Raw genomic sequence first — 19,369 nt, 5'->3', positions numbered from 1 at the left:
CACAGTTAGCCTCACCCCTTTGAAGCAGGGACTTCAGGGTAGAAGAAGAGTTGATGAGCTGTCAGAAATGCTTATCAGATAGAAGTGTGGTTTTCAGGGCAAAGAAATAGTGTTTTCTCTTTATTGTTTCTTTTATGCCTATAACAGTCCTCTGTTTAAAATTGCTATTGCTGCTATTGGTCAGCATCCCCAATTCATGGATCTTCCATGCAGCATTAAGGATTGAAAGAGCCACTCTATAAAAAGAATGTGGCAATTGGGTCCTCAAAGACAGACTTACTTCATTGCCTGCTTCACCAAATTTCAGATTGACTCTCCTTTTAAAAACAGAAGCAATCTTGTTGTGCATGTATTCTGTCGCTTGATTGAATTCAGTTCTGGAGTAAACTCACACATTCAGATTTACTGTAAACTATTAAAAGTACAACCTACCCATTACATTGCAGGTTTTTGGGATAGGTTGAGACCCAGCTGGCTGCTATAAAATGGGGGTGATATGAGGAGAAATGAGAATGCAATTGCAAGTGGGCAGTATGTTTAATCTAGTGATGTGTAGATTTCCTTTAGCCCTCACAGTGGACTACATATCATCCAGTTCTTTTTGTGTTCTGAGACCCACATTTTACCAGAATTGGGAGGAAAAACACATGGGTGCATTTAAAACTGATGTTGTGACAACTAAAATAATGAACAAGTTCCCTGGAATCAGCAGCACAGTGCACAAAATTTGTGATGCATTTAACTGAGCAAGAAGTTTTTGATACATTGCATATTTTTGGTTTTTCTTCAATCTCCATTCTCTGTGAAAGATGTAATAACATATTCCTCATTTTTCAGGCTCTGGGTTGGTGACCAGCATGCTAAACACTGCTTCCCTAGGGTCCTGAGACAAGGCTGCAGTAGTCCTTTCTTGCACCAGGGTTTTGACCATTTCTCTACCTAGGTACCTGAGAAACAGCCCAGTCTTACAGATTTGTCAGGTCATCTGTGATTCAGCAAAATCCAAATATGTGCATTCAGACATGTAATGTGCATGTGCAGTGCAACCATGTTTTTTTGCCACAGCAACATCTGCCAAGTGTAGGTTTCCTTTTTTTTAAAAAAAAAGAGTGTATCAGCAATTGCACCTTCACCAGACAACTCATCCTGGCATGCATAGGCTTCTCAGAAGATCAATTTGTTAGTCTCTTAAGAGAAACTCAATTTGCTGCACTATTATGATAATACATTAGAACATGTGAGGCAAATGTCTGGAATATTGCAGATCCCCAAGACACTTTTCATGCATTTTTTTTAAAAATGAAAATCCACTGAAATGGTAGTGAAAAACAGTTCTAAGAGATTCATATACTCATAACTGCTGCTTCAAAATGAAAAGTCTGATGCTGGAATACCTGCATAATTAATTTGGGATCTAGCTGACCCCAGTAACCTTTTGAGTACCTTTTTTTTGCTACGCAAAACCCACAAGAATGCAGATAAAACCCATGCTTAATAATTGCCCTGTTAATGGTTTGAGAATGCTTTGGCAAACCAACGCCGCTTCTTTCCTTATGTTTAATAATTTGTGTACATGTTTGTAGTCTAAGAGATCTCCAAAGACCTTGGAAATGTACTACTTTCATTTTCCCCAGTGACTGACATTGAAAGGTCTAATTGACTTTTTTAATGACTCTCTTTGCTGCCCAGAAACCTCAGAAGGTAGGGTGATAAAAGCAATATGGAAAGATTGACCACATCCTAATCTTTGAATACTTAATGTGTGAAGCAGCACAGGTTTGTCATGAAAATTTTTATTTACATTTGTTAAGTGCAAGGGGGAGGGGTTATGTAGAGAGAACTTTAGGAGTTGCATTTCCTTCAGAAACCCCTAATTTTACTGGAAATGCATACTTTTTTTAGGCATCCACTGTGCAATCAAGGAGAATTTGGCCCAGTCCTATCTTTTTTTGAAGTTACTGAGTTACATAAGTCTGACATCAGTAAAATCTTAAACCTAAAACAAAGGCTTGTTCTGAGAGCCTTTTCATCATGCTAAATAGAGACAATGTTGGCTGTAGATACTTAAATAATTCCTGAGTTTGACTATAATAATTGGTTACACTAGGAAGATTATGTATTTGGAAATGATCATTTTTCTATTTTGGACTTTGTTTTCATAAGATTCTTTTTTGGTGATGAGCTGGCAGTGGTCTTGTTAGCTGAGCCACGCAGTTGGATTGTTCTGAAGTGAGGCATACTAATTGTTAGCAATTTATTGTGTTGAAAAATAAGGTTCATTCCTACTAGGCCACAAGGTTCACCAGGGCTGCGTCTATAGTACAAAAATAACTTTGAGGTTGCTTGCTTCGAAGTTGAGTGTCTACACACACCCTACTTCGAAGTAGGGCACTACTCCACTCCAGGAATGGAGTAAGGACTTCAAAGTTGGGCTCCCTACTTGGAAGTCAACTTTGAAGTAAGGGAAAATGTGCTGGCTACTTCGATGTAGTGCTTAACTTTGCAGTTAGTTCCTAGTGTAGATGCACCCCAGATGTATTAGACTAATATCTTAAGCACTTTGCTCCCTGCCTTCCCTTTCCACTTGTATGTTCATTCTTACACCCATGTCCCCCTTCCTCTGTCCCTCTTCCCTTAAAAGCACACTCTTCCAAATATCTATTTGCCTTTTACTTTCTATAGAGCACTTGAAAAACCTCTTCAAACTAGTCACTGTAAGACCCCTCATTAATGAATTGCTTGAGCTATATGCCTATCTTGTTATTGGCCCATTAATAAAAATACAGTAAACTTTCATATCTGGCAGTTCCAGGGCTGGGAGGTTGCCAGATATTCAAATATTCTGGATAAGAACAGCCTTACTGGGTCAGACCAAAGGTCCATCCAGCTCAGTATCCCGTCTGCCGACAGTGGCCAGTGCCAGGTGCCCCAAAGGAGGTGAACCGAAGACAATGATCAAGCAATTTGTCTCCTGCCGTCTGTCTCCAGCCTTTGACTAAAGGCTAGGGGCACAATATTTTACCCTTGGCTAATAGCCATTTATGGACCTAACCTCCAAAATTTTATCAAGCTCTATTTTAAACTCTGTTAGAGTGCTGGCCTTCACAGCCGCCTCTGGCAAGGAGTTCCACAGGTTGACTGTGCGCTGTGTGAAGAAAAATTTTCTTTTATTAGTTTTGAACCTACTACCCATTAATTTCATTTGGTGTCCTCTAGTTCTTATATTATGGGAACAAGTAAATAACTTTTCAATATTCACTTTCTCCACACCACTCATGATTTTATATACCTCTATCATATCGCCCCTCAATCTCCTCTTTTCTAGACTGAAAAGTCCCAGTCTCTCTAGCCTCTCCTCATATGGGACCCTTTCCAAACCCTTAATCTTTTTAGTTGCCCTTTTCTGAACTTCTCTGAACTTTTGGATAACAGAGAGGTATACCTAGCAGTGCATAACACTAAAGACAAACAAGATTAGATATTAAGAAACAAACAAAAATGTATGCAGAGCACTTTGTTTGCCAACAATAGTAGTATTGTACACTGTAAACTTATACTGTATTTGCTGTATTTATTTGTATTTATTTTCACTTCACTGTACTTAGGGAAAGTGTAACTAAAATTTACTTATGGTTAAAATGCTGGTTATTTGAGTTTGGAATGATAGAGCTTACTATATTGTTTTTTCATTAGATAACTGTATTAATTTTAACCATTATATGAAATAGCAAACAACCAAGGTGGGGGACCTATTATCCCCAAAAAGTCTTGTCTTAAATTCAGTTTACCATAGAAAAAGATAATTTGTAGTCTCTGCAAGATTCTGGTGACTGGAGAATTGATATGAAATTTTGACATTAGCCAAAATACTGGAAACCGAACGATGGAGGCTGAGTAATTGTGCATGAAAATAAGTTTTACTTACTGATTTTTTTTAATTTTTTTTTGTACTTATTAAACTTAATTGACTAATGGACACGTTGGAGACAAGATATCCTAGTCAAAGATTGAACACCTGCTCTCTTGAACTAAGGGGTAAGATTCACCACAGCAGTATTCTAGCAAAACCCTGGAAGATCAGGCTTGAGATTCCCATTTTTATAAGAAAAGCAGAAGAATCAGGAAAGATTTAGGCTACATCTACACTTGCATTCCTCTATCAAAAGAGGAATGCAAATGAAGGATTTTGAAAATATAATTGAAGCACTAATTTACGTATCTCATGCTTCATTTGCATAAACTTTTTGAAAGTCTTTCAAAAGAAAAAAAGCAGTGTAGACATGGCTCTTGCAAACATAAACCCCATGTTCAAAAGAACCCATAATCCTAAAAGAAATTAAGAGTAAGGGTTCTTTCGAAAATGGGGTTTAATGTTCAAAAGAGCCACGTCTGCACTGCTTTTTTTCCTTTTGAAAAGAGATTATGCAAATGAAGCATGAGATGTAAATTAGCACTTTATTTTCATTTCCGAAAGAGGAATGCAAGTGTAGATGTAGCCTTCGGGTTTTATTTATACCTTTCAGATTGCCTTTATTTTTCAGAAGGCAATAAAAAGGCACAAGCTAAGGCCAACTTCCTAAAAGCCTCACACTGCACTTCAGATAACCAAGGGGCTTGTCTACACTACCACCTTCCTTCAGTGGTAATTAGGGTGTTGGGAATTTACTAATGAAGTGCTGCTGTGCATAGGCAGAACTTCATTAAGCAAATCCCCCACTCCCACACACCCCCCCCCACGTGGCAACTTCGAAGTTTTAAACTTAGAAGTCCTGGCACGCGTCTAGCTGCGGCTCACCTGCTGGTACTTTGAAGTGCCGGGGCAACTTCAAAGTCCCCTTACTCCTCGAAGTCGCCATGGGGGGGCAGTTTGCTTAATGAAGTGCTGCCTATGCATAGCAGCACCTTATTACTAAACTCCCAACAACCTAATTACGATCCTTCCTTCAAAGGAAGGTAGTAGTGTAGACAAGCTCAAGTAGTGTTCCAGTATAATTGTCAACTTCAGTTTCTGCATTTCAGTGCAAAACCTTGCTGAATGAGCATTATAACCTATCACGTAATATGCCACCTCGCTGCTCAGGAAACATACCGTAGGACACATAAAACATACAAAAGCCTGATTGTAGTTGTGTGTCCTTTGTATGAGACTGCTGTGTCTTTGCCATGAATCAAAATAGTATCTTTGCACTGAGTTGGATAACCACAACATACAAAACATTCACCTGTAGAAAGGGAAGCAAATAAAATCATCCAAGTCATGGTAGAAACATGTAAGATCTGTTTCAGCTACTATAAAGTTGTGAAACCCATCAGATAGTTAAGTGGCAGTGCACTGTCTCCAACTATGCTGTTTTTACAGCCAAACCTGCTTTTTTTTAAAGTCCAAGTATTAGCTGCTGTTCACATATCACCAGTCTCTGGCCACCTCCATCAAAGTTGTAAGTAAAAATCTGAGAAATTAAACACGAGCTAGATCAGTGCCCTGGAAATCAGTACAACCATACTGGCCAACCATTTGACTAGCCTAGTAAAACAACATATTTGAAGGCTTCAGGGATTTATATTGAAACTAATGAAACTGGACAAGATTTAAAAGTGCAGCTTCTCTGCCCTTTAAACCACTGTTTCTCTCATCATAGCTCTCAAGCACTGAAAATATGTAAAGAAAAATCCTCCGAACCCTGTGCACGTTTGCTCTTCATGGCCAACTGTTCTGTCAAGCTCTCAAGCGCACAGATTATATATAGGCTTGTTATATTGGTATTCTTAACTCAATTTTATAGTTGTGAATAATTTTTATTGGGAAGAAGGATTTACCACCCTGACAGTTAAGCAGTGCTAGAAGGAGGTGTCTGTCACAGGGGCTGAGTTAGGATTGAGGTGCACACAGCAATTCAAGAAGTTATTATAGTTGTGTTGTTAATAACAAAAGTTCAATACTTGAGAAGGAGGAGAGCTGCCTGGACCTATCAAAGTCAAGAAAGTGGACAAAATAATGGCAGATAAAACACAGTATTGACAATTTCCAAGTAATTCACATAAGTATATGTATCTGTATCTGGTTTCTAAATTAGATATAAAACTTGGGGAAAAGATCTGGGTACCATTGTGGACAGCTTAGTGAAGACTAGAGATGTAAAAACCAATTAAAGTAGTTAACTGGTTAAACAAAATTATATTTTCCAGTTAATCATGAAGAGCTGGTAGGGGAGCTGCTCAAGCCCTCTACGCTGTGGCTAGGGTCCAGCCAGGTGGGACCACCACAAGTATGAGGCTGCTCTGTTTCACTGTGCTACAGCTGGGATTCATACAGCTGGGGCAGAGTTGCTGTGGCTTGATGCATCATGGCTGGAGTCCTGCTAGCTGGGGCCACCATGCTGTGGGGTGTGACCAGGTTAACCATTCAACCTCTTACATCTCCAGTGAAGACACCTTTATCTACAACGATTTTTAAAAAAAAACTAGCAATGTCATGTCAGCGGGTATTCCTTTTGTTGGACTCACTATGTTCAGTTCTGGTCAGCCCGTTCTAGAAAGGATATTGCAGTAATGGAGAATGGGCTGGGGGTGGACTGAGAACACGCCACTGGTGGAGAGGAGAGTTTGTGATGAATATAAACTGTAGCTGAAAATTAATAAGGATTTAACTGCTTGACAGTATCAATGTCTGAGAATCCTAGAAAGAAATTTAGGTATTGCTGCAACTAAAACCAGTAAGTTCTTAGCCCTTTCCGGGAAGAAGGGAAGCTCTAGAATTCCTGCTTTCTACAGTTGAATACATGATCCTAAGCAAGTACTTAGCGCCAATAGTTTAAAAACTACCTTTAAATTACTAAAAAATATTGGTGTTGTCTGTGCACAAAAACTGCATATTTAATTAATTTGGCTTAGAAACTCATTTAGTTAAATCAGTTCAGACTCTTTTGGCCCTGGATACTTAATTCAGTTTGACTTAGTTTGCATCAGTAATGAATAAATTTTGTTGACATTTTATGAAACACACTTGAAACCAAATAAATATCCACTGGTTTTCACTGATTCCGGTTTCTAAACCAATGCAGTGAAATAGCACAATTTACAATTTGGTCGTGGCTACACAGAAATCTTACTACAGTCTATTACTAAACCCTATTCTGCTAAATTTGCACTGCAGTTTAGAAACAGGGACAAACGTTAATGAAACATCAGATGCTAATATTGTGACCATGGGCAAGCATTTTAATCTCATTGCCTTGGCTTCCATAGCTCTAAAATGGGACAAATACTAGCCTCCCAAGGGGTGGGAGTCTCTGGACTTAATGTTTGTACAGTGCTTTGAAGAATAAAAGTGTGAAGTGTTGTGAATATGGTTGACACTCCACTTGCCCTTTACCAAGAGTAGGATAACATGTTTCCATATTACATGTACTACCAAACAGGCCCTCAGCTTCTGATTCAACCATGTCTAGTTTTAATAACCCATTTCTGTCTGGAATGCCTTTTTAGATCCCTCCCCCTTTCATTACATTTTCTGCCTTCATATTCTGTCATGCTGAGACCTTTTTTCTTTCTTCTCCTCTGTCGTCTTCTCTACCAGCTGTCTGCAGCATCCAGCCCTTCCAGTCAGAGTCCTCACAGAGCCTCAGGAAAGGATCCCTTTGCAGAGCTCTCTCTCCAGGATTTCTTGTAGAACAACTAGGTATTGCTCATTGTTCTGGGGAGATGGTTTTTATAAAGTGAAAGGTCATTTAAAGAGACAGTTCTGTTTCCTTTTTATATTTGCTTGGAAACGTACATAGCTCTGTAGTGATACTCCTCAATACACATTGGTGTCCCACTGGAGGTATTGTGGAAGTCCCAAAGATTGGGGGCTTCTGGTAGGTGCTTTGTTAGACATGACATATCTTTACTATATGAGATAGCTCATAGTATTTGCAATAGGGGAGGGATAGCTTGGTGGTTGGAGCACTGGCCTTGTAAACCCAGGGTTGAGAGTTCAGCCTTTGAGAGCACTTTTCAAGGGACTGGGACAGATTAGATTTAAAAAAAAAAAAATCTGTCAGGAATGGTAATAGGTCCTGCTGTGAGTGCAGTGGACTGGACTTGATGACCTCTCAAGGTCCCTTCCAGTTTTTTGACTTTTTTAAATAAAATTTATAAATAAATTATACATTCATGTTTGATATTCACTTTCAGGGTAAACCAGGAAAAATCAGTTACAAAACACACATCAAAGTTGATACTTGACAGTTGCTCCGTAAATATGCAGAGTTGTACTTTTTTTCTCTGAGCTTATAGAGATAGTTAATTATATATGTTACACCCACATTGTTGTTAAAGGAGTTTTACAGCACGACTGGAAATGCTGAACAGTGACTTTTGAGTGATGGTCCCTATTGTAATTCACTGAGGAGTTATGCACATGCACTCTGAGTCCAAGCTTTTGAAAGTAGTACTGTTTGGCAGTCCTCACGTGTGCCTTGTGCGGCCCTGTGGCCTTGTCTGAGGTGATAAACAATGTGGCATATCACCAGCATCTCCAGTTCTTCGCGTGAGTGCTCGTGTGTATTCCTCTGTGCGTGTGCCATGTATGCAACTGTTGGAAGACTTTTCCCTAGTGATATCTGGGATCAGCTGTAGCATGCCCCTTAACATATATACTCCTGCTGACCAACTCTCACTTCAGGTCCTCCTTAGGAATGTCAGTGATGGTCATTGGAACTTCTGACTTCTTGCCTTGTAAGTAGTTGCTCTCTATGCTTTCTTTGTAGTGTAGGTAGTATTGTTAATTTAAGATAGATGTTCTGCAGGGATTTCGCCTCCACTGTTTACTGAAGCAATTTCTCTTCCACTGTTGACTGAAGAACATGAGGCCTGCTGTGGTTGCAAGTCTTCAATGTGCGAAGTGTGGAAAGAATATACCCAGAGGAAACCTGCATGCTGCCTGCCTACAATGCTTTGGGAAAGGCCGTCAGCAAGACAAGTGCAGTATCTGCAGAGGAGTTAAGCTACAGACTAAAAGAGAGGATGACCAGCAGCTTAGACACCTTCTAATGGAGCCACTTTTAACCTCTGCTCGCAGACCCATGAAGCAGCATGGGAGCTCATCCCCCATGATCAGCATTGGACTACACATTCAGTTCTGATGCCAAGTCCTTCATGTGCTGGGGTTCTCAGTACTGCTCTTGCTCATGGCACCATTTCTGGCACCAATACCCAGTCTCCTCAGTGGCACCAATGCTGTCTTGGCCCTTGTAGTGATAGGGCAGGGACTCTACAGACTCAGCCACCTGTACTATGGCCATGGGAATTTCCACACTGTGCAAGTGCTGGCTCTAGGTTTCTGACTGCCTGGCTGAGGTATAGTGCATGTTACAAGAACTGCCCTTTGAGGGCTCAAACCTTTTTTGCTGAGAAAACGGAATCCCACTTGCATAACTTTAAAGATTCCAGAGTGTGTCTAATATCCCTGGGAATCCACAGGCTTACCCCACAGTGATGGCACTTTAGGCCCCAGCAGCCCCCACACTTCTTCTCTAGCTTTCCCAGACAAGATTGGGAACACCATAGGGATAATAACTGGAGGAGATCTCCCCATTCCTATTCCACACAGTGACAGGGCATTTCCAATCAACCATCCAGGCCTCAGCATCAGTGTTGAGGGTGCACCCAAGGTCAGCATGCCAAACACTATCCCAGATCCCTCACCTTACTTTGGAAATGACTTGTCCCATTTTTACTGTGTCTGGACTCAAATTTCCTCAGATCGTTGGGTCCTAAGCACAGTAGAAGTGGGTTTCTCGATCTAATTCTGCTTGCTCCCTTCCCACCAATCCCCTTCCCTGTCCCTCTTCAGGGAACCATCTCATGAACTCCTCCTCCTTCAGGGCTATGTCTACACTGGCACAAAACTTCGAAATGGCCATGCAAATGGCCAAATCGAAGATTACTAATGAGGGGCTGAAATGCATATTCAGCGCCTCATTAGCATGCTGCCAGTCTCGGCTCTTTGAAATTGCTGCTTTTTGCTCCTGCACAGCTAGTCCAGACGGGTCCTTTTCGAAAGGACCACTTCAACTTTGAAATCCCCTTATTTCTATCAGCTCATCGGAGTAAGGGGATTTCGAAGTTGGTGGAGTCCTATCAAAAAGGAGCCGCATCTGGGCGAGCCACATGGGAGCGAAAACCAGCAATTCTGAAGAGCCACGGCTCTTCATTTCAGCACTTTATTAGTAATCTTCGATTTGGTCATTTGCATGGCCATTTTGAAGTTTTCTGCCAGTGGGGAGACAGCCCAGCAGGTGCACTCATTCCAAACTTAGGTTTGATAGATGATGATCTTCAGGGGTAGGGGATTTTATTCCCAGTATTTCCTCATTTCCAAGGCCAGAGAGAGCTTGGGGGCCATATCCCAGACCTTGGGAACTTAGGCACCTTCATACAAAACCTTGTGTTCCATTTGGTCTCCCTGGGTTCCATTGTCCCTTCCCTGGATCTAGAAGACTGATAAATGGCCCTTGATCTCAAGGATGTGTGTTTTCTCATTTTCCATTTTTCTGGCCCCCAGACACTGTCTATTTTGTAGTGGCCAACAGGTATTAGAAGTTTAGCGTGTTGCTCTTTGGTCTAGCCACAACACCTCAAATCTTCACTTAAGTATATGGTGATAGTAGCAGCATTTCTATGATTGAATTTGATGCAGGTCTTCCCATTCCTGAATGACTGGTTAATCAAGGGCACATCAGTGAATCAGATCCTTTGACATGTGGACCCGGTCAACAACACATTTTCCTGTCTGGGCTTCCTCAACATGTCAAAATCTACTCTGGTTCCCACACAAAGAACAGAGTTAATTTGGGCAATTTTCTAGTCTACTCAGGTGACAGTGCCCGCACCTGAGTCATGATTCCAGGCCATGGTGAGCCTCATCTTTGCACTGCAGCAATACCCAATGATTATGATATGCAACTGCATGAGGCTTCTTGGGCATACTGCCTCTTCCACTTATATACTGCACCACACCTGCCTACTCCTTTGCCTGCTTCAGGCATGGCCAATGTCAGTGTTCACACCTTTAAAGGGCACCCTTGCCTGCATGGTCACAATGCCACTGGTGATCCTGCAATCCCTCAGCTGGTGGGTGCAGCCCCACGTAATGTGTGCAGTGATCCCGTTTACTGGCCCAAAGCCAGAGATCACCCTGTTGACAGATGCCTCAGACACAGTGGGGAGTACAACTGAATGACAAGCATAGACAGGGCCTTTGGTCTCTCATAGACAGATAATTGAATATCAACTTTGAGGAGCTCAGGATGGGTCCAGGTGTTCCTGAAGCGCCTTCAGGGCAACTGTGGCCTGCTTGTAACAAACACACAACAGTGATGTTTTGTATCCATCAACAGTGTGGCAGTTGCTCCTCTCCCCTTTGCAGGGATGACATCACCCTATGAGATCTTTGTATCTCTCATCATACTCACCTGCAAGCTTTGTACTTCCTGGAATGCAGAACAGCCTTGAGGATTGCCTCAGCCAGTCCTTTTCACTCACGTGAGTGGTCTCTCTGGGTAGACGTGGCTCCTTCGATCTTCCAAGAATGGAGTCATCCCCAGGTAGGCCTGGTTGTAATCTGCCTGAACAAGAAGTGTCTGCAGTTCTTCTCCTTTGATGACCATACCTGTGGTGTCTGTCAGATGCTTTCCACCTGTCATGGACGAAGCAGGACATCTACACTTTCACTCCCATGCCCTCGGTACCCAAGTTCCTTCTCAGCATTAGACATAACGAAGTAAAGCTGGTATTGCTGGTGCCTGTGTGGCCAAGGCAACCTTGGTTCACCACAGTGCTGTCCCTGTCAGTGACCAGGCCCATGACATTCTCTCTGCTTTTCAACCTGTTGATGCAGGAGTTTGGTAGGCTGTGTCACCTGAACTTTGAGTCGCTCCACCTTACAGCATGGAAACTCCATGGTTAAACCAAGTTAAGCACCAGTGCTCGAGCTCAGTCAGTGAGGCGGTGCCTCGATGAGGGTCCGACCCCTTCTTTCCCCTTTGAAGCAGACCACAGTTCCCTTGTTCCTGGAGTCAAGTATCAGAGGGGTAGCCATGTTAGTCTGGATCCGCAAAAGCAACAAGGGGTCCTGTGGCACCTTATAGACTAACAGACTTGTTCCTGGACTGTCTCTTTCACTTAAAACACCAGGGTCTGGCTGTCTTGTCCATCAAAGTGCACCTGGTGGCTATTTAGGTTTTCCACCAGGTTCAGGGATGTAGCCATCCTTTGGGGACCCAGTGGTGGGTCATTTTGTTAAGTGGTTGGATTTACTGTACCCTCAGGTGAGGCAGCCATTGCTCACATGGGATTTAAATTTGGTGCTCTCTGGGCTCATGGCACTGCCCCCATTCAAGACCCTAGCTATCTGCTCTTGCCTCTCTCTCTTCCAAAGTAGCCTTTCGGATAGCTATTACCTCCTCCAGACACGTGTCAGAGCTTCAGGCCCTCAATTTTGAGCCTCTGTGTGCTGCTTTTTATAAGGATAAAATGCAGTTGCAGCCCCTATTCTCCTTTTCTGCCAAAAAGGGTGTCTCCTTTTCACATCAATCAGGACATGTTTTCCCCTCCCAGTTTTCTTTCCCAAACCACGTGCTGCTGATAAGGATAGGGCACTATACTCCCTGGATGTTTGCGGCACCCTTTCTTTTTACATTGAGCACACTAAGCTGTTCTGCCAGTCAACACAGATACACATTTTTATTGCAGACCTTGTGAAGGTCATCTCACTTACATCACAGCGCCTGTCGCCCTGGATCACTATGTGCATCAAGCTGTGCTGTGACTTGGCCAAGGTGCCAGTCCTGTCTACCACAGCTCATTCCACTCAGGCACAAGCTTCATTGATGGCTCTTCTGGCACAAATTTGAATTCAGGATAATGCAAGGTGGCTATGTAGTTTTCCATACATACGTTCATGACTCATTACACCCTCATCCAGGAGATGTGGAATGATGTGTTCAGCAGAGCTCTGCTGCACTCAGCAATGAGTTGAAGTCCACCCCTTCCTCCACACAAACTGCTGAGCAAGTTACATATTGTGACAGACACTTTGTTCAGAGCAGCAATGAAGGGTCCTGTGGCACCTTATAGACTAACAGAAAAGTGTTGAGCATGAGCTTTCGTGAGCACACACTCACTTCATCAGATGCATCTGATGAAGTGAGTCTGTTCTCACGAAAGCTCGTGCTCAAAACTTTTCTGTTAGTCTATAAGGTGCCACAGGACCCTTCGTTGCTGTTACAGATCCAGACTAACATGGCTACCCCTCCGATACTTTGTTCAGAGCAGCAGTCCTCCATTCCACAGTCTCCTTATACCACACTCCCACACAAGTGCTGCCTCTTTATCACCCTCAATGGAGTACAATAGGGACCATGACTCAAAGAAGAAAATGAAGTTACTTATCTGTAACTGAAGGTTCTTCAAGGTGTGAGATCTGTATTTGGAACCTCCATTCCTTCCTTGTTCAGTTCTCTACTGCAGAACTGCTGTGGAATCAACAGCTCTGCAACAGAGAAGGAATTGGAGATGCCACCAGGCATCACATTCTTTATCCTGTCACACAAGACCAAAAGGTGATACATGGCACATGGGAAGATCACTGAACAGTACTACTTTCAAAAGCTCTGGCTTCAGACACATGGTGCATGCATATAATCCTTCAGTGGAATAGAGATAGGGACCAAGTAACTGGGATGGGAACGAGGTTGGCTGGAGGTAAAACTCCAAAATCAGTGATTGACAGAAAGTTCCAGCACCTGCTGAAATCCATTACTACTAATTTTGCTTCTGTCCATTGGGAAAAAAAAAAAATTCTCCCTGTTTTGAGCTACCTCCTTACTAGACTGCTGGCAGTGTGCATACCAAATCCCATGACTGAAAAAATCAGAGATAATTGTTCTCATCAAGCAGAGACCACCTGGCATTTGTTATTTCAGTAGTAAAACTGGTGGATTTGTTTTTTTGCAACAGGTGTACAAAACTCTTATGAATATTTATCATCTGTGCGCTCACCATGAGGGAACTGAACTATTATCTGCTCTGGGGAAATAGTTTGTACTCAGACTACATGAGCTGGTTGTTAGTATACAGTAAATAGCATTGGAGTTTTCTTTGGCATCAATAGTGATGTTAATCTGTCTCCTTTAAATGTATGTAAAGATGTATATAATGTGTGTGCAAATATAAACTACTTTGGAAATCTTACCCTTTAAAAAAACTGATTTCTGTGTTCCTAGTATTCTGTTTTCCCTAAATTATCTTTCTGTAGCAAAGAGAAACAAAACTTTGAGATTTTCCTTTTATGGCAGTTTCTTACTATGCTTGTGCAGTGATCATTTTGTGATTTATTTATTTATTTTTAAGACCAGTGGTGCAATCAATGCATGGCAATACTACAGAAGAATGATTACTTGGAGAGAAATCTGGAGGGTTTCATTCTTGCTGTAAATTTATATTCTGATCATCATCTTCAGACCTTTTATTTCTGATACTCTGGATATGGATAATTGTGTGTGCATATGCACGCCCAACAAGTGCTAAAGGATCACAGAAACTTTATTACTAAGTTTCATTATATTGGGTAAAGAAAAGTTAACTTTCAGTGTTTTTTGTCTTTCCAGATACAGTTTATGTAATCGTGCCAGACGGAAGAGAAAGGAACAGTTCCAAAAAAAGTGCTCAACAGCAAACCCCCTACTTCCAGCAAAATCCAAGTTGCTGTATTTTAACTCTCCTTTTCCCTTAAAATGATGCAGGAAAATCGTGAAGGCCCACAAGGAAATGGGGACAACTGTTTGGGAAAGTGTCAATACATGATATAGAGCCAAGAATTCCTCTGATTTAATTTTTTTGACTAACACTTCAATACTTTAAACTCCTATTAATATCCATAATCAGTAACATGTGAAGAGAAGCTCTTATTCTGAAACTGTAAAATTTGTATTTGGAAATGCTGTGGAGAAAGATGATGTGTCCTTAACCAAAACCCAAAACAAGATTTTCTTTGGGGGATCAGATCCTAACTGTTAATTCTGCAGTTATCTTTAATTGAGTCCTCACAAAGGTAGACAGAATAATGAAAATTAACTTTTCTTTTTAAAAAGTTATATATTCAGTTTGCAGTAGACATTCCTTATATATTGTTTGTATTTATTTATAATTATCAATTTAAGTAACATGAATATTGTCTCAAACTCCTTATGAAAATGAGTATGGCTGTATATGGTATGTCTGATTTTTATCTACAAGAATGATTTTGATTCAGAATGCTTTTCAGCTGACATATAGAGCACTAACTGTTTTAAAGGCCTGAACCTTATGAATTCTCAGTCTGTATGGGAATTCAGAAAGTTATAAAATGCATTAATCCTTATAGTCAATTCTGTGCCTAGGATTTTGCAAGGGAGCATTTAACTGACAAGGGGAAGCACTACATTTTTAATTCAGCATTAGTGCATTGGGAAGGAACTTTATTGCTTTGTGCTTGGCATGTCACTATTTTACATTTGACATAAGGCCTTTCCAGAATGAATGTGAGGAATTGCTTTCACTTTAAGACTTTCCTTTTCTTTAAAAACTCTAGGAGGTATTGTAAAAGTCCTTTTTTTTTAAATTCATTTGGCTAGTGCCATGTTTATGTTTATAAACCTTCAAAAACAAGGGAAGTAGCATCTTTATAAATGTCTAGCAAGAATTTAGTTACTGAAGACTTAAAATAGCACTGTTGATCGGTGCTTTGTGTAAATAAATCATAACTTTTGGGAGGAAAGGGGCCTTCAGAAGGATTGTCGATGATATGAAAGCAATTCTGTACATGAATTAAGCATACTTGCTGCATTGTCTCTGCAGATTCTATTTTTGTTTAAAATATTAAAATGTATGTTAGCAGAAATGGGTGGATTTTCAAATAAAATGCAGCTTCCACAGAACTTTTGTTACAGTATGAAAGTCTGAAGTGCTTTTTTTCTTCTTGTCTCTTAAAATGGGCAAGGATTTGTTACTTGTAGTACTGAGTATTTATTTATGTGCCTATTACATACCAGGAAGTGCACCAGTATGAATCTGTCTAGATATATTTTTAAGCTTCCCCTTGCTGCAAATTTACCACTGGAAATAAAAGCAAACCCCATGGCATGAGCCTGCTTTCCATATCTCACCAGCAGTCAGTCAGTCAGTGTCCTGACATGGGGGAACTGCTATTGTTGGCTGTATAAAGACAGCACCAAGCTGTCACTGTAAAATCTGCAGCTGTGCTGCTCCTGCATGTAAGCTAGCCTTCATTATGCTAGAGCCACTGCCGCATTATCAGGCTAATCACAGCTTTGAACTGGCATTAAAGTAATAACCAGCATGCACATGAAATCTTTTAAATGTTTGGGGTTTTTTTTTTACAAAAAAAAAAAAATCCTAGTCTGGAAATTCCACATTATTTTTAAACAAGAAACTGACAAAGTATGTGAGTACCTCATGATGTGCACCCAAACCACCTTCCTTCTGCTCCCTACATAGCACCTCTACATGGAAACCAAAACCAAAAGCCAGGTCTGTCTTGAAACAGTGCCTCTCCCACACCTCAAGGATTTGGAATGCTTGAGAAATCAGCTGATGTGAGCTGACCTTCTCCCTGTTGATATGATCTCCTACTGTAGCTTTTAAATGAGATGAAGGAACTACTGCTCCTTTTCAGGTTTTACACCTCCTCATGAAGCGGCTACATTCAGAACCCCCAATGGGGACAAGTCCCCAACATATGTAGGGCTGGCTGTGTAAGCTGCTGCAATGTTACCCAACACTGATCATATCTGAGCCTAAAGAATTTGGAAAAGCCAGCCCAAAAATGAAATACGTGCTAGACAGTCAGGGTGGTGAAAATGTACACTTAACATAAACCAGCTGTGCGGCCATGTAAGTCACAAAGGCTTGGCTCAACAGGCAAATTATACAAAATGAATGCAATCCTGAGTATATTGGCTGCCATCCTGTTCAGCATCTGCATAAATGCCCAAAGTACTCAGCACATTGCAGGACTGAACACATGAACAGGCTTTTAGTGGATTCAAGATGTTTTTCAGTATATTAGCTTCAGTTGTCATCAAACCAGCATTAAAATGCTTATTTGACACTTATGGTGCACCCAGGGAAGGCCAGCAGTGGTAAGAGGGAAGTGATCAGGTGATCTGGGTGATGTCCATACTACTTAATTATTGTACTCAACTTTGAACTGCCAGACCAACCTTTGCTACCTGGGTGAGAGTAGGTTTGTGTATTGAGCCATGAGCTGGACTGGGGCAGCACCTGACAGTCCCAGTTATCCCTACAGTGAACAAAAGCCGACAGACAAGCAGGGCACACCAATGGGGAACAGAGGAGGTCACAGAAGGCTCAGGGCTTGCTGCAAGACAGTAAGTTGCACTGATCCAGTCCCTGTAATTTGAGGAAAGCCAATCGAAGCTGGGTGTGCAATGTATGCCTAGGTGGGACTCGGTATGCATACACGCTGTTGTTTTAAAAGCCCTTTTTCTCCCCTCTAACTGTTGGTCCATCTATTAAACAGGCTCACTTTGTTCGGACCAGGCTGTTGGTGCCTGTAACAAGCCACTGGAGAAAGGAAAGAGATGCTTGAAGTTGTCAGGCCTGCAGTGCAATAGGGTTTGGTTGACAAGAGTTAAAAAGTGCAGGTCTTGCTCAAAGAGAAGGCTTAATAAGGCTATATCTGCATTAGAGAGCTTATGGTGATACAACTGTACAGATGCAGCTGCACTGCTGTAACATCTCTGAGGCATCTGTTCTATGCCAACAGAGGAGAGCTCTCCTGTCCACATAATTAATCCACCTCCAACCATCTGTCAGCAGGAGTACTTTTGCCAATGAAACTTACATTGCTCAGTGGGTGGGAAAATGGGACTATTCACACCCTAAACTGTTTTCTTTGGCATCCCTGGCAATGTGCACATGGCCTAAGGCGTTCAGGGTGAGGAAGGAAACAGATATGCAGCCAGGCTTGTAACCATGACAGGTCTGGACAATATGCCCAGCATGTGTTAAAATGCAGTAATTTAACAATATATACATTTGTAAATCCACTTTTGGGTGTTGTGTTTGAAATTCATGTCATTTATGAAAATGTATCTTACCTTCTAATTTACAGAGGTGAAAAGAAAGGCATTCAACTAAATATTTTGGCAATAGTTTGAAGTATTCTCAGCACACTCTATTTTGCTTAGTAAATATTAAACAGCTTCCACTTTGTCAGCTAGATGTATCTGTTTGTAATAAACTCTAATCTAGAGTTCCTTATCCGTGAGACTGCAAGTAAGGCCCACAGAAGACAAATATTGACCGATTCTTCTTTGGCTCCAGCTCACATAAATTAATGATAGCTTGCAGTACACAAGGAATGGGCAGGGTCATGGCTACAGTCTGTAGTACTAAGGAAAAAAAATCTTCCTATTAGCCACCGAGACACATTCCTATTACTGCATAGAGCTATTTAAACTCCCTATATTTAAATCTGATGTTTTTGGTACTTCAGCAAAAACTACCATAAAGCACTGTGTCATAGATTATCTGGCAAACTGATCAAACATTTAATGATCTGCAAATTACATTTCTAAATGACCAACACACAGTCTATTTTTAACCAACCAGAACCTTTTGTTCCTAATTAAATACAGATTTGATCATGCGGTATGTGATGCGGCCCTCAGATTTGTAGGTTTCAAAACTGTCTTCACACTGGCATTTGCTTGGCATTTCCCTCAATTCTTCATGAATAGGCATGGCTGTTCCCACTACACTCATCAGTTTCGTCCCTAGAGGGCCCAGCTTTAAGTACTCCTGGAGATACAGAAGAGAGGGAATACTGCTGTTCATTAGCAGTTGCATAGCAAAAGAGAAGCTCTTCAGAAGTGACTGTTCTTTTTAAAGAGAATTGGTAAAGAGGCCCACAACCGGTCCCATGTTCAACAATCTGCATATCAAATGTGCTTGGTTTACAAGTAAAGAAAGATTATCATTCCAACTCTGATCGGGATGCCATAGCCTGAAATATGTGCTGGGCCCTGGGAAGCAGAGTCTGGCCTGAAATAGGTGCTGTGCTACCAAAGCCTTGCTGCTTGCATGGCACACAGCTCTCAGCGAGAGCCCTCCTGTCAGCAAAATGAAACCAGTCCCATGAGGGGAAGTAGCTTGGTTGTCAGGAGATCCTTTGTCACCAAAGCACGGTCCCCATCTCCACTCTTTGTCATCATAACATTTGTCTGTCAAGGGTGTGGGGATTGGCTGGTTTTTTGCACTTCTCACCAACAAAAGTTTTCATGACACAAATGGGAATGTACAC

The 19,369-nt window shown here is 41.4% G+C and overlaps 2 protein-coding genes across 11 annotated transcripts in view; one reads left to right on the top strand and one right to left on the bottom strand.

The window, feature by feature from the left end:
• The window catches only part of PICALM (phosphatidylinositol binding clathrin assembly protein), a 171,876-nt gene extending 156,246 nt beyond the window's left edge, over positions 1-15,630 (top strand). For 6 of the 7 annotated variants that reach the window (XM_074983701.1, XM_074983739.1, XM_074983732.1 and 3 more), the window contains 2 exons: positions 7,577-7,678; positions 14,652-15,630. In XM_074983701.1, coding sequence (XP_074839802.1) covers positions 7,577-7,669 — 93 coding nt within the window. In that variant the 3' untranslated portion in view covers positions 7,670-7,678; positions 14,652-15,630. The remainder of the gene's footprint in view (positions 1-7,576; positions 7,679-14,651) is intronic. The other variant, XM_074983709.1, reaches the window with a different exon arrangement.
• The window catches only part of CCDC83 (coiled-coil domain containing 83), an 83,046-nt gene that overhangs the window by 4,900 nt on the left and 58,777 nt on the right, over positions 1-19,369 (bottom strand). For 2 of the 4 annotated variants that reach the window (XM_074983758.1, XM_074983766.1), the window contains one exon: positions 15,783-18,867. The exons of 1 other annotated variant lie outside the window; for it this stretch is intronic. In XM_074983758.1, the coding sequence (XP_074839859.1) occupies positions 18,691-18,867 (177 nt within the window). In that variant the 3' untranslated portion in view covers positions 15,783-18,690. Of the gene's footprint in view, positions 1-15,782; positions 18,893-19,369 lie in introns of those variants that run through there. One more of the 4 variants, XM_074983774.1, reaches the window with a different exon arrangement.

Source organism: Carettochelys insculpta, chromosome 1 (genome assembly GCF_033958435.1).
Source record: "Carettochelys insculpta isolate YL-2023 chromosome 1, ASM3395843v1, whole genome shotgun sequence".
Lineage (NCBI taxonomy): Eukaryota > Metazoa > Chordata > Testudines > Carettochelyidae > Carettochelys > Carettochelys insculpta.
Note: the sequence above shows the minus strand (reverse complement) of the source record. Positions and strands in the feature narration are given on the sequence as shown.